Source organism: Fulmarus glacialis, unplaced genomic scaffold (genome assembly GCF_000690835.1).
Source record: "Fulmarus glacialis isolate BGI_N327 unplaced genomic scaffold, ASM69083v1 scaffold8094, whole genome shotgun sequence".
NCBI classification, from domain to species: domain Eukaryota; kingdom Metazoa; phylum Chordata; class Aves; order Procellariiformes; family Procellariidae; genus Fulmarus; species Fulmarus glacialis.
The window spans coordinates 29,774-45,329 of record NW_009206028.1 but is presented as its reverse complement, the minus strand read 5'-3'; the positions used below and the strand labels follow the sequence as shown (position 1 = coordinate 45,329).

At 38.4% G+C, this 15,556-nt stretch overlaps 1 protein-coding gene across 1 annotated transcript in view; it reads right to left on the bottom strand.

Annotated features, from left to right (window-relative positions):
- The window catches only part of ARMC8 (armadillo repeat containing 8), a gene marked incomplete at its 5' end in the record, with an annotated part of 43,871 nt that overhangs the window by 14,399 nt on the left and 13,916 nt on the right, over positions 1 to 15,556 (bottom strand). The window contains 6 exons of the mRNA XM_009575595.1: positions 76 to 158; positions 1,601 to 1,696; positions 4,314 to 4,514; positions 8,999 to 9,059; positions 12,733 to 12,823; positions 12,914 to 12,989. Of these exons, the coding sequence (XP_009573890.1) occupies positions 76 to 158; positions 1,601 to 1,696; positions 4,314 to 4,514; positions 8,999 to 9,059; positions 12,733 to 12,823; positions 12,914 to 12,989 (608 nt within the window). The remainder of the gene's footprint in view (positions 1 to 75; positions 159 to 1,600; positions 1,697 to 4,313; positions 4,515 to 8,998; positions 9,060 to 12,732; positions 12,824 to 12,913; positions 12,990 to 15,556) is intronic.

Sequence of the window (15,556 nt, the reverse complement as noted above, 5' to 3'; positions counted from 1 at the left end):
GCAGAAATTCTAACAAGTGCAGCATCAGACTTTGATAAGACAAAAGTATTTGTATGAATCAGAAAAGCCTCCTACCTGACTGCAGCTAATCGCACCTTGATACTGGATTCAGACAAGCCATTAACAATACGGTCCATCATATTTTCGGTCTCAATGATCTGGAGCAAAAAGGAATTAATGTTATATGAATAAAATAATATGAGCATTTAGGGGTTGTTGGTTTTTTGTCTGCAACATTTTAAATATTGCATATAAAAACCGTAGCTAAAAACAGCAAGCCACATTCTCTTCCCAGATTAAGTGGACAGTAGTGTGTGTCTAAATACAATTCAGAAAAACACATCTACATTCTGTGTTCCACTACTGCTTTCAAAATGATTTTATTAATCATCAAGGAACAAGAGGATTATATATATATGAATTACCCTTAATGTCATATTAAAACAAAAGAGAGCATGTGCGAGTGCACACAATATATACAAACTACAGTTCAGAGACATGTTGTGGAGCTACCTGGAAAAAAATACATAGTAGTTCATCTGCCATATTTAGACATGGCCAGCACAAGCACTTAAGACTAGAATAAAAGGGAGCTAATACCAAGATGAAAGATGGCTTTCGTATTATAAATCAACTTTGTCATGTACACACCCACCACTTATTAAAAATTATGCTTTGATATGTAAAAGAAGGATCCTTACTATTAACTAAAGAAGTTCATCCTGCAACAAGAGAGAAATTTATGGGTTTGAATTCTGGAGATCCTGAATGGCTCCCCACTGATAAATCTTCCTGCTAGTTATCTTTTCAGTGCTGTGTTTTCCTGCCTCCTTTCTGTCCGTATCTTTCTTCCTTCTGTTTTTCCCCTTTAGCCAGCAAATAAACTCAGAAAAATCTCCTGCCTTATGTTTTGGTTTGACATAGCAACTCCATGCTTAATTTTAAAAAACATGCTGCTTTTAATTATTCATTTGTTCAATTTCTCTCCACTTTCCACACACATTTTTAACTATAAAAGTGCTCCCACCATCCAATCCCTTTCCTGTGATGTCCAAGTGGAGTTTGTTCTCCTTCACACCAATTGCTTTATTAAAACAGTGCAAGCCCCCTTGGTCATTTCAGAATCATGGAACATATTTTGACCTTGTTTCCTATTATTAGACTTTCTAGGGTTGATTTTTGAAAAAAAAAGTTTGTTTTATAATAGGATACATGACAAGAGGTATATTCCATCCCTCAGAACATAGGTTTCAGAATTACTCATATGCCACAACAATATCCCTGCACAGCTTATGAGAAGCAAGGACCACAACATGTTGAAAGACAACTTATTGTGAGAATCTAGTTCATCACTGTGAAGATGTTTACATAAGTAAACTTTACTCTTATATTTTGTTATGGCAAGACATTAATTTTTGTTCAAATGCAAAGAAAGTGCAATGTAAAAATTTATATTAACATAATAGGAGAGCCTTCTTGTTTCAACTTACTTATACCACAATGAAAAAAAGGAATGGAAGAGTGTAAATTCTTGCACTGCCCTTCAGCCCAACTTCCAGCTATGTCTTTGCCTGATTGCTACCATTTTTCACAGGCTCACCTTTTTTCGGATATCTTCATCATTTGCTCCCAGGGAAGCATAAAGCTTGAAAGCAGCCTGGCGCAGTTCATGGGCGTGCTTCAAATCATGGTCAAGCTATTTAAACAAAGCACAGATACCAAATTTAGACACTAAAAAATTACAGGTGTTATTTTCTTATTTGTTGTAAACTAGTGCTTATCTACTGGGGTTTTGTCTACCACACCAAAGGCAGCCTGAAACACAAATGACCTGCTGTTCCATTAGCTGATATTCACGTTTACCAACTGAATACAATAATTGAAGTTAAGAATATGGTTAATTTCTCTGCTGAGTTACAGATAAGTCAACTGAAACAATTTGAGGCCAAAACACTTCTATAAAGTTACGACTCTATCCAGACCATATTCAGGCAAAAACTATTCTTATTTACCCAACAGAAACTTACAGGAACAAGCCAGGAGAAGTGAAAAAATTGGGAGAGAATGAAATGAAGTTTTATCAAGAGAACTGAAGCGCAAGCAGGAACCAAAGCCAGTCTCTAAATCACAGGACCTCCATCTTAAGGTGGATGTTAACCTCCAACTTCTGCTGTAAAGGCAACACAGCAGGGTGCAAGCTGTCTAGGAGGTTTCTGAAAGGTAACTTCTTAACACAGGTGCTAGAGGGGTGAATTAGGGTGATGCACCACTGGATAGGCTGCTCACAAATCAGGAAAAACTGCTTGGGAGTAGGATAATTAATGGGAGCACTAGCTATACGGATCATAAAATAGCGGTGTTCAAGTTCCTGAGAGGCGTGAGAAAAGCACGGAGCAGAGTACAGAGCCTTGACTTGAGGAGAGCAGACCTGGAGGAGCAGATGGGGTGCACCCTGGCTTGTTCAGCCAGGAGAAGAGAAAGCTGAGCAGAGACTTAAGAGCAGCCCTCCAATACCCACAAGAAGATTACAAAGAACATGGAGCCAGACTCTTTATGGAGGTGCACAGCAAGAGAAGGAGAGACAATAGTCAAATTGAAACAGGAGAGGTTCTTTCTGGACATAGGAAAGAAAAATTCACCATTAGAACAGGCAAACTTTGAATCAGATTGCTCAGAGAGGTTGATTAATCTCTATTCTTAGCAGTTTTCACGAGCCAACTGGACAAAGCCTTGGGCAATCTCATCTAAGCTCAGCACTGACCCTGCTTTGAACATTAAGACACTCAGAAAATTAAGACACTCAGATTTCCTCACATTCTTTCTAATGAGAATAATTCTATGATTCTGGCTGCCCTCAAGACTCTGTACCACAGGGTTCCACAAAACGATGCAATATTTAAAGTCTACACAAAATGCCAGAAAAATGCTAGTATTAAGCAGCAAAGCACTGCAATAAAAGAACTATCAAAAATTAAGCTGTATGAGTAATTCTCTCTGGTGCAGCTATACTAGAGCAGAATGTATTATATCATTGTTAAAAATATTTAAAACAGACAAGTAATCTGTTTGGCAGGGTCCTCACTCATGTAGTTTTTACCTTACAGGGTGTAATTCAAAGCATTTTTTACAAAGTAAGCACCCTGGCTTCCCAGCTGACTATTTTTACAGACTTTCTGAACGCTCAAAGCAATGTCATAATATTTATAATTGCCCCACTCACGTTTGGAACCTAATCATATTTTTGATGCTACAGCCAATGTCCATTACTCCCCAATCAGCTGCTAAACTTCCTTCTGTTTATTTAATTTTATACTGCAACTTTTTTTTTTTATATTTAATTTGCATTTTTACATAGAATTCAAGGCAGCTCCATATGCAGAATCAATCCCATTCTATAAAAGTCTGAGAAGTGAGTCTACTTCTTGGGCTAGCTTCAGAGGAAAACGAAGGCTCTGTAATCCAGTTTTTTGGGGTACTTTCTAAAAATCAGACTCAGTAAGAGGGAAGGGAATAGACAATGGATATTTCCTTATGTGGAATATAAAAGCAGTCTTGCTTCTGAGGTTGATTGATCCACTAGTGCTTTGATTGATCCACTAGTGCTTTGAAAAGTGTATGCAAACCTGTAAAAAAAAAGTTCATGGATGAGAACTCCTAGTGCAACACCTATGAAACTAAGTCTCCAAGGTGTATTTGGTCTCTGTTTATCCAACCTCTTGCAAGTGCACGCAACTCATAATACGAAATGCTACATGACATCCACATGTTTTTCTGCTTTAACAGAACAGAACCGTCTCTGAACTTAACATTTTTCACAAACCTGACCTAAGAGTTAAAACTGATCTCTCATCATATGGACTATTATCTCTTATGAAGCTGAAATGTACTGGCTCCTGAAGGTAAGCCTTTTAAACTCTGCAAAGGAGAAACGTGACAGATGTCTCAGTCTGGTACTTCATTGCTATCTCTGGAAAAAGTCATGAAACTTGTATGGTGAAACTATATTAAACTACTCATAGCCCATCTCTCTATCTTTGACATGCAAGAATGGCAGCATCCTTCTTACAGAATGGGGAGTGCAGATATACACAACAATTTTAGTTTGGATAATACAGGCTCCAGAGAAAGCAGTGAGCGACCAAAGACTTGAGGACTATATGCATCAGGAAATCAAGTCCTGCTGGACCTCTGGTCAACTTTCTACTGAGGAATTCAGACATAAGGTTTAAATAGAATTAAAAAAAAATCCTGAACCCATTTATTATTGCTTTTGCACATTTTTCAAAGCTTCAGAACTGGGTAAGGAAACGTACCCTCTTGATATCAGTGATTGCACTCACTGAGCTGGGATACTTGAAGTAGTCAGCAAGCATGACAATGAGGTGGTCGGTAATGCTGGCAATCCTCTGGAGCTCCACATCTGTTTCAATCAAATAGGCCAGTGTTTCTGCCCCTTCTACTCGCTCCTCCAGCAGTCTTTCCTTACTACACATTCGAACCAAACATGGCAGAGTCTGAAAAGTTTAAAAAAAAAAAGATAAAATAAACAAACCACCATTGTTTAGCGCAGCTACGTTCATAAAGCAGGTCACAAAAAAATCAAACAGCTAATCAAAGAGAATTCTCAGCAACGTTCTTCATATCGATACCTTTAGGCAAAAAGATTTCAGTGGTTTTAAAGACCACACACAGAGCGAAATTGTTCAGGCATTACTAAGTATACAGTAGGCTACTTTCAACCAGCTTCTCATGGAGTCAAAATTAGTCTGCATGAATGCAATGTTTAGAAGTGATCACAGTCAAAGTTTTGCAAAAGCTAAAAAAAAAAAAAAATCCCCTCAAAAATTCATATTTGCACAGGTTTATTCTTACTACACACATGAACCTAAAGTACCCAAGCTGCCCTTAAGAAGTACTTGACCCCTCCTGCCCTTTTGTGATCTAGGATTGACTAAGGACAATGAAGTCAAAAATAACCTCAGGGCTTCCTTGACCCATGCTTGCTGCTAGGAGTAGTTGGGAAGAGAGAACTACTCTTAAGTAGTATATTTAGTCAACCAGAAATAAAGTCCACTTGGAATCCAGGTCCATTCTGCCTTACCCTGACATACCCCCCTACCTTGGTTACAGTCATATGGCAACACTTTTGTCATACCTTCCCTACTTTAAATATTAAAAACAATCAAATATTTCTTTACCTGATGCTCAGTGAAAGGCACTTAACTCTGGAAAGACCAATTCTCCAATGGTTGGGACTCTGTTCACTCAAGCCTCACCAAACAGAAGTATGAAAATAGATGAGGAATAGTATCAAGGTTTTTGCTTGCATTACTCCACTGGCTTCAACAGAATTATGCTAGTAGAAAATGTTTCTCAGAGTTATGTTATGTTTCTGGGGACCTGAAATAACATTTAACCATTGACTGTTCAAATGATTAAATAGATAAGTATCTCCATTCCACAGGTAAGGAAGCAGAGTTTCAGGACTTGCCTACATTCATTAAAAAAGTAGATGCTACCACAAGGATTACCATCTAATCCTGCACCTAATCCAGGGAGCCAAAGCACCTCGTCTCTGCACAGCTGTCACTTAAGACATCAGATAAGACTTCCAGACTGGACAGTTGAAAACTGGTTCTAATAGCACAGACACATCTAAGGACCTTCTGCTTCCTCAGGAAGTTAGGCAGAACTCTTTAAAAGAGAAGACAGCTGCTGAGGGTTGGTAAACTTAAGCAGCCCTCAGAAATCACCTCATTCCAAAAGGGAGATTTCTAGGACCTCTGCAAGTTTGTTCAAAGTTTGCTTTAAAACCTTCAGGCATTTAATTGTTATGATACTTTTTAATCTGTAGAATTCAGAACTGCACCATAATGATTAAATGTCACCAGTTTCAATTACCAAGCTGGCATAAGGTATAGCAAAAACTGAGACTGGCATAAACAAACTCATAAAATCTGAACATAAGCTCTCAAAAAAACAACATTCAGGTTGACTAAGAAAGAATAGAAGTGGAATTCCATGCCTAAACCATGAAGATATTGTATCTCCCAATTCTTTCCAAGGTCAAATGGCGTGAAATGAGCTATTTCTTGGAATTGAAGGGCTAGATATTGTTAAGTCACTGGCTGCAAGCACCCAAGAAACACAAATCTCATACCTTTCAACTTTTAGCAATTCCATCTGTTTAAAATTAAACAAAATGAAGAATTCTGAAGGACACATCTTAACTGTTCCATTGGACCTACAGGTCAGTACAACGTAATTAATGCAGAGGAGCAGGGGACTGTATTAGAGGTGTAAGATGAGGAGCCACAAAGCACACCTGACCTTTTCTGGCCAGCAGATAAAAGTCTGAAAATGGACCGTAAAGATGGAATACTTAATCCACATGGTATTGCTGGGATCTATAAGGGTTATCTGTACAAATGGTCACTTCCGTTATTAGGATTCCAGAGAAATAATTTCCCTTCCAAACAAATCCATTATTTATCAACCTGCTCCACCTTCTCCCACCCCAACTGATTTTATTTTTTCATGTGTTACAGGCCAACCCACTACTCAAACTGAGCAATGAAAATAAATCAAAATCATTTTGGAAACACACATCCCTGACTGTCCTCCAGCTGAAGAAAGTTTGATAGCAAAGGGTCAAAGTTCTCTTCAATAATTTCTGAAAACTAAAGAGGGCATTGCTTTGTTTTAGTTCACCATAGGTCAAACAATTTGTGACTGGAAGCACCACAGACTGAGACAGTGTGTTATCTTAAAACTATGAGCTCCTGGAGCGACCCCAGAAGAAAAGAAGAAATTACATGAGTTGTTTGAACAAGAGGGCAAGGTTCTGTGCCTTCCTTCTGTCCTCACTCTTTCGTCTACTCTCGAGTATTACAATAAATTTTAGTCCAAAGTTTAAAACGTTTATTTGCACAGAAGCAGCTTCCATGAGAGAGAAAGTGCTCCTATTGCTGTAGTCTGGCAAGCAAATCAGTTCACAAAGGTTTGAAAGGACTACAGTTATCCATTCGGCCCACGTGGCAGAGCATGCGTAGCTCCACGCAGCTGGCTATCAGCAATAACCTGCCTTTGCCTACAGCAGTAGTCCCCCACTACTTCTCCCCAGAGCAGAACAGTTCTGGAACCCACACATCCTGAGCAGGACATAGCCTGGGATTAAGCAGACAGTGGGGATTTCTGAAGGGAAGAAATTATCAAAAGAAGAATGAGCAGGAGCGAGATAGGTTGGGACCATGGAATTGTAGCCCTCAGTTTGCAGGTGTTGTAAGGAGAAAGAAGAGGGATCAAGGAATTGGAGTGTCAATTTGGAAAAAAGCTAAGTAGGAGAATGAGGAAGAGGGATTCCTTACTTGCTGTAAGACCAGATGCCTGTGCAGAACAGATGCCACTATCAACACCAGCAACACTGGAATGCATTGCATTTTGGACTTTCTTGTGTAAAAAGACAGGAGGGATGGGCCTTTGTCTCAGCCAACATATGGATTTTTCATCTGTCATTACCTAGGATGACTGATACCAAAATCCCACTAAAAAAAGCTGTAGATATGCAAGGCTCTACTGCCATGGACATTGAAAGGCATGAATACGCTTTCTTATTGCAGTATCTTACATACAACCTACCCTTTCCCCAGCATTACCAAAAAGTAGGACTTAGGGACAGTTCTCCAGTTTAAAATGTAGGCTTGCAGGAGCCATCAGGGGTTTGCAACAGACCACAGCGAGAAGATACTGATCAGTAGCCTCTGGTGATGAGAACTATTTGTTGCTTTAAGCAGTATACGCAGCTCTCTGCAGCGCCATGGACTTTCAGCACACGCTATGGTCACGCATACACTTATTAGTTGTCTGTTCACAAGAGGATCTGAACACCATGGAGGGGCCTTCACAGCCACAGATAACGAACTCCCATAAAAAGTTACTGGATCTCAGATCACACACCGCCAAATCCTGACAATGACCATTTTGCTGATTAGACCATTCACTTGCTAGACTCATTCCAAGAACACGTTTTCTTCTCAATCTCAGTACAGGGGCACATATGGGGAAAAAATTATTTTTTCAGGCATTTAAACTGCATTTCCTTAAGTCTGAACTATGTGTTATTCTCTGGAATGAAGGATGCTACAAGCATACCAAAAGCTTTGGAGTCTGCTAGACTGCTACAGTAATTATCAAAGAAAGCAAACATGTTTTCTTATCGCAGCATTTCAGTAATACTTCAATATCTTATGGAGAAACAAGCAGTGTTAGTATTATCTGATCTCTGGCTGATATGCTTGCTCATCAACAGCTTTTTTTTTTTTTTTTTTTTTTTCTTTTGACTAGCTATAGAAGTGTGACTATTTTAAAAGAGATTACATTCCTATGGTATTTAATGAAGTTTCCTTTACTGAATTTCCTTAAAGTCACATGCAGTATAAAAATCAAATCCAACATCTCAGCATGACAGTTTCTTTTTTAATAAAAAATTTCCCTAGCTGAACTATGAAGCAGAGAAATCTACAAAACCATCGTGAAACCTGAGAAATCATCTGCTCATAACAGACTCCATGTAAAGATTGTGCAAGTATTCTGACTATAGTCTTGTGAAATAAGCTACTGAAAGACAAACCAGTGTCTTGTTCACATACAGAGACCAAGGCAGTAATGTTGTTTCCATGTTACTCACAAATGGCTACTGAAATGATCACAAACCTCAAATAGATGTGTGTCAAACTCTGGAATATTTATTCCTGGATATTGACCATTTAGTATGATTCTTTATTTAAAACTTCTTAAAAAAGCCATGTCACTGTAAATGCTTAAAGACGCAAAGGGAAATTAGGAAACTAATTTTTTAAATTAAAAAATCAGGAGAACTTGGTGCTTTGAAATCTTCAGTGTAACAGTTTTTGTGCTACTTTTTATACAAGATAAATAAAACCAGGACAGCCTTATGTGAGAAAAACATTTTAAACAGAAAACTGTTCAACCAGCTCACCTTAAGAACGATGCAAGAATCATCTGTCCGTATTGCTCCAGCTCTGCACATGGAAGTAAGGCTGTAACAACATAATAAGACATACATTCACCTATCGTTTTCTATGCACTTAAGTAAGACATTGCAGAACAACCAACTGTACTAATGAAATGTAGTCCCCTTTGTTCTACCATTGATTTCAATGCATTTATGCTTACTAGACTTGGGCACACGAACAAACTACTACAGACACTTTTAAGCAGATTTCTAGTACAGGCTGGGGCTGCTTGCTGGAGCACTGATCAATATATACACCACACACTGGTCAAAAAAGGTCTATCTATCAAATTTGATTGATCCACAAACCTCTTTTACCAACAAAAAAACCCCAAATGAACAACTTTCATTAAGAGCAATATACATAGACCTGTCCTTTGCTGCAAAGAGCACGGGCAAGCACTCAAAACAATCAGGAAAGAATCGATGCAGGGTTGGTAGCCTGACAGCTCAGTCAGAAACTGTTCAAGCTTTGCATTAGCCTAGGAGATGCAGTATCGCTGTGATGCTTGTCCATAAGCACGTCTTAACGCTCTACTGAAATAAGCACATCCTTGCCCAATGAAGTCTCCTGACACTAAACCAAACCAGCATTTGTTCTTTATTAGACAACAATTTAGTGGATATGACAAATCCAAGGTCTCCAACTACAATGTTGACACACAACATCAGAAAAATGCTTAAGTTGCTTTGTTAATCTACCTGTACCTGTGCTCCAAGCTACCAGAAATGCAAAGCAGCTCACCCACCAATAAAAGTGGTTTACATTTAAGTGGTTTATATTTTTTACCTGCTTTGCTACACAGAAGCGGAATGAAGCTGGAGGATAACTGCTCTGCATTCAGTGCAGGAACAGTCAAGTATGTTTTGTTTTAGCTTTTGAACAAAGCCATTGTAACTGGCTTTTATCATGCCACAGTTGAGGTTAAAAGAAAGACTGAATTTCAGTGAAGGTGACCTTAAACTAACATGTTTCAACTCTCAATTGGGCATGCCAAAAGTGTACATAGGGTCAATTATAATTGCTCAGCTAAGGAGCAGTAATATGCTAACATACTGTAGCCATATCATGTTTCACTGCATTCCTGAGCTCTTTCCAAGTGCCTAAAGAGAGTTCTTTCACCTCTTAGAAGGTAACATCACTGATTCTGTTCCAAACACCTACCAGTGACAGACATAGCTAAAATCCCATAATCAGAAGTCTTTTTATGTATTATTTCTCGGAAGTGAGAAGATAAGACTTGACTGTTAGCATAGCGATCATTGTATAAACTTTTACTGCCCAAGCCTTGCGGCTGACAGCAGGAAATACTCATTTTCACACCTGAACAATCAGGAGGAAAGCACCCATCTTGCAGTTGCCATTTAGTCCAGCTAGACCCTATTTGCCAGAAAAAGTAGCTCTATTTCAAACCTGGAATAAGTTAAAGTATTTTTACTTCAGGTAAAATAGGCCTGGCTTAGCTGGAAGCAATTCCGGTAATTTTAGTAGAAAAGGTTACTGCTCCACTTGTAGCTGCAAATCAAGAGGCTTACTTAAGCCTTTCCCAAGAGGCTTACTGCTCTTCCCTCTGTGCCAACACAGCTGCTCAAGTGAACGATCCTTACGCCATTTCAGTCAAGAGGTAGTAACTTGGGTCTTCCAGGTCTACTTCAATTGTTGAAAAACAAAGGAAACTTCTTAAGATAGCCCTGCATGCCAGTCTGGATTCAAACAGAAATTTAACAAAAGGCTTCACAAATGCATAAAAAACCCCTTCTACATCTGCATTCCAAGGACTCTACTAATAAATCAGAGAGGAACTGCAGATTAATTAACCAAAGCTGGCAAGGCAGGAGCGAAGTCTAATTCAGAAGCCAAAAAAAAGAGGACCTGTGACAATTTCACCTGCTACTCTCATCAGAAAAAAAAGAAAGGAGAGAGAGTCTGACTTGGAGGGAATCAAGTAGGGAATGGACTTATAGAAGAAAAGCCAGTAGGTCTTTCCGAGTCCCCAGGACTGTCATGAAACTGAGGCCTTGTGTGCCCTACTAAGAAGGATGATTGCCCATGGACTAATTGGAAACCCAGTCTGAAACTCAAGATACTGGTTTGTCTTCCATTTTCCTGCAATTTTCTTTTTTGCTTTTCACCGCATCATTTTCTTTCATGCTTCCAAAGGTCCACTTGAGCCAAAGTACTGTAAAGCAAAAGCAAAAGATGGGATTCTCTACCCAACTCCTTCAAATGTGAAGTAGATCAGTAAAGAACACCAATAGACCTGGGAGTATTCATCCCAGAACAAGGAGACAGTTCAGAGCCAGAACAATTCTTTTAGCTCCAGCCTGCCTTTATGACTTATCAACTGCCATATATCTTGAGATCAGTCAAAAAAAAAAAAAATCATTTCTAATACTTAATTCTCTATGTATTCTCTGAATTCTCAAAGAAACACGTAAATCAATTGGAACTGAGACTGCTACAACACAGTTAATTTAGCTTGCCTTTTTCACTAAGAGTTACCTAACAAACCAGTAAAACCAGATTGCATAAACCAATTGTGGTTGGAAGGGAGCATGGGAGGTCCCCAGACAGACCTCCCACATGGAGTGGGATTACTTTCCTAAGACAACCCCCACACACATACATGCCTTTATAACTGCTTTCATGAATGGGTTAAGTCATCATAATCTGGCAACGTTACAAAAGAGGCCATCCTACCTACGCCACTTGTTCCTCACCCAGAATCTCCAGACCTTGCACTGAGACAAGTGCCAGTGAAATTGTTTGGTGAACTGAATCAGAGAACTCAAGAACTCACTGATCCAGGTCAAAAACAAGCCATCAAAATCTAAAAGAATAATCAAACAATATACCAGTGACCAAAGTCTTGAGTGACATTTGATTTTAATAGTTTATAGTGATGGGTAATTTTATCTCTTTAACCCCCCTGAAGTCATTTATTCCATTATTATCAATACAACAGAAGGAAAAGCGTCTTAAAGGGAGTCTAGCTTATGAAGTGAGTATAACCCTAGTGTTGCTGTTATGGAAGCTGGTCACATTTTGTCACAGGGTAGAAAGTCCTTATGAATATGAACACAAAGAAACGTGCCCACACCAGAAGGGAAAGTTTGATTTGAGCTATAAACATTAATTATGCTGTATGAGCACATGAAGCTTGAAGAATAATCTATTTTAATTAAAACAGTTGGGAAGAGAGACTAGCTCTGCTCTCTCATCATCTTGGTGCATACAGTTCTCAACACACCACAGCCCCAGTCACCTGAGTGAGTCCTCTGAACAGTGGTGCAGCAACAACATTAGCTTGTATTACATGATGGTATTTCAGTATTATACTCTGTAAGGACATGCAGTTTGACTATAGCCTATTCAAAGTAAAACTTATCATAAAATCCAAGTTACTTGTGAAAACTGCAGTTCAGCTTATGAAAATCCATGTCTGAATACACGTTCCTGACAAAACTGCTGCCCAGCAACATTATTTCCTGTCTTTGTACAGCAAAGAGTGAAAGTTATGCTCTAAAGTTTATTAGGTGAGAACCACTTCTTCAAGGATTTAGATAATGCAAATAGTATCTATAATTATTCCTAAGATTTTAGATCACACACTACTTTGCAACAGGCAAAAAGGGAACAGTTAAAAAGTAAGTATTAAATTGCATACTATTTCATTCTAATTCCTGATGAAAATTACCATTTGGCTGATGTGAGCTGCATTTCAATAGGCTTGTCCCTTTGTAACATCTTCACAAAAATTTGCGGTAACAATTCTCCATCAACCGACACTGCAAGCAATGAAAGAGAACTCCAAATAATTCTAATTCAGCCAGTCAAAAAAACGAGTGTCACATAAGCAACAGCAGCATTATACTTACCATTTACAAGAGTCATTGATACCTGTGGGTTTTCAAAGGCTAGAACTGAGAAGCATTTCAATGCTTGCATTCGAACCTGTGTAAAAACATAACATAGGTGAAGTATAAATGTAAATGCAAACTTAAAAGTAGAATTGGTCTAGACTGCTGTATAGGCTTGTAGAAAATAATTCTATATAATCAGTAAGAAATGTAGATGATGAATAAAAGGCAGATGGAAACATCTAACTCGCACCTTGACTCCTGTAATCTTCCTGTTGGAATTACCCTTCTATAGGGTATTTTGCAAACTATTTGTGAAAAAGACAAGCAAGGATAAAACTTGGGAACCAGACAGTCAGAAATACTGGTCTTATTTGTGATGCCTCACAAACGTGCAAACAACAACAAAAAATGGAAGTATCATAACAATAGTACTGTTTCTTTCCAGGACTCATAAGTACATAAGAGAATCAGAAATACGTCATTGAGATTTATATTCCAGAAGCCTTTAAAGGTGAGTTTAATAAAATGTCTAAAGAGAACCATCCAGTTGAAGTGATTCTAAACTAATCGTAAAACAAATGTATAGAAGTTTTAATGCCATTACACAGCTTCAGGTATCACCTGTACAAAAAGGATTCACAAATGACTTCATGCTGGATCTTCCTCCTCCAGTCCAAAACCATGTCTTGGTTTAATCAAACAGTATTTCATGGTTGCCTATTCACGCTAGGCTATGAAGTCTTTATAACCTCTTTTTTGACACAGGGAAGACCAACCATTACCATCTTCCCAGATGAAGAATCTAATTTAGTTCAGATATTGGTCCTTGACTTCACCTTCTACAGTTGCACAGATTTAAACTGTGTCCATGTCTTTCCATGTTTCTGTTACCACATTCTTAGCATGAAAACAAAGCAAGACTTTGACCTGAAGGATCACTGCGGAAAGTACTTACTGCAAGTTAGGTTTAGGCCCATCCCACCCTCCTCGACAAAAAGTCTTAGAAACATGGAAGTCCAAGGGTAGACGACAACAGCAGAGACAATCACACTTTTGTACATTAATTTTGTAATATCTAATCACAGATAAGATAAGATCTCTTCTCATCAGTAGTAGTGAAATCTTAGTCAGGAGGAACCGATAGCAGGCTATCTGGCTTCAGAACAAAAGCCAGGTGCTTTTGCTCCATTTACTTCTCAATCTAATGAATACAGTGTATGCTTCAAAGCAGCAGGAAGCACAGATTGTGTATCAAAAAAGCACTTGAAAAAGTCAAACGCACAGCTCAAGAGCTGTATTCTTGCCAGAAGGAAGACAGGGCCAGGGGGGTAAAGGTTCTAATAAGAACAACTGAAGTCTAGCTAGAAGTTAACTATTTTATATAATATTGCTTTATTAATTAAAGATATTAAAATTACTACAATGACTACTTTCTTTGCTAGTAATGTCTACTTAAGGGCAATTAGTTCAATAGTTACATGAGAAACAGGGAACGCAAGTATTTGGAAAAATACGTACATATGGTCTTGAAACCACTCTCTGTAACGCCGTTGTAAAAGCTGTAGTCCCTTTGTGTTAGACATCTCACCAGTGGTGAAGATGCACACTTGTAATGATATAACACATGGGAAAGATACTTCATCAGCTGGCTATGGCGTAATGATATAACACATGGGAAAGATACTTGTAGAATCAGCTGGCTATGGGACAATCCCAACACCAAAGGAAAAGAGGTTATTGAAAAGTAATGGGCAATTCTCTTGGCAGACCTAGACAAACTCTTCTCATGGGGATTGAAATCCCATTTTGAGGGTTTCTGCTGTTTATCGATGTGGTCCTATTGCCTAAATCATCTGAGATACCTTGCTGGCCTTTACTGTAAGTATTGAAAAATAGGCAAAGTTTTTAAATGCTGTCTTTTCCTGTTAAGGTCTTGTTTGGCTGAATATTAAGAAACTGGATAGAGAAATACGAGAATGAGATGGCTTGTATTCTACAAAAATCTATTAGTTACATTAGAAGTCTGAGAGTGTCTAATTACTGCAGAACACTAAGAAAGCAGCTAAGACCACAACGAAGCTGTTAACCCCAGGAGTATTAACAGAGGAAAGTGTATGAAAAGCAACAAAAAGCAGTTCAGTATGTACACCTGGAATTTAAAGGCCTGACCAAACTAGCAAAGGAGGATATGAATAATACCTTATACATCCCTCCAGTAAGGTAGGACTAAATATATATATTTTAATGCAACGCTACATGTATCTTGTTGGTGAAAAACAACTTGAAAACTTTACCTTGCTCTGATTTCTTTATTTTAAAGCAGCTCTTTGAAAAAAATTAGGGAAGGTTCAAAGCCATTAGAAAAGGTTCCAAGCCAAACACAGCTTGGAAAATTCACCTTATGATACAGGGCAAAAAAGGTCAGCTAATGGGAGAAAGAGCAAAATGTTGCTTGATCATGGTGCAAACTAATTAGTACAGAAAGACAAAAAACAGAAGTTTATCAGCCTCTGATAAACAAAATATTGAAGACCACATACTTCCTACTGGATTTATTAAAACAAAAACAAACAAACAAAAAACCTACCAAAAAAACCCCAAACCACACATGAGATTAACAAGCCCCTGGACCAGAGCACCAAGTTTCTCTTCACTTGA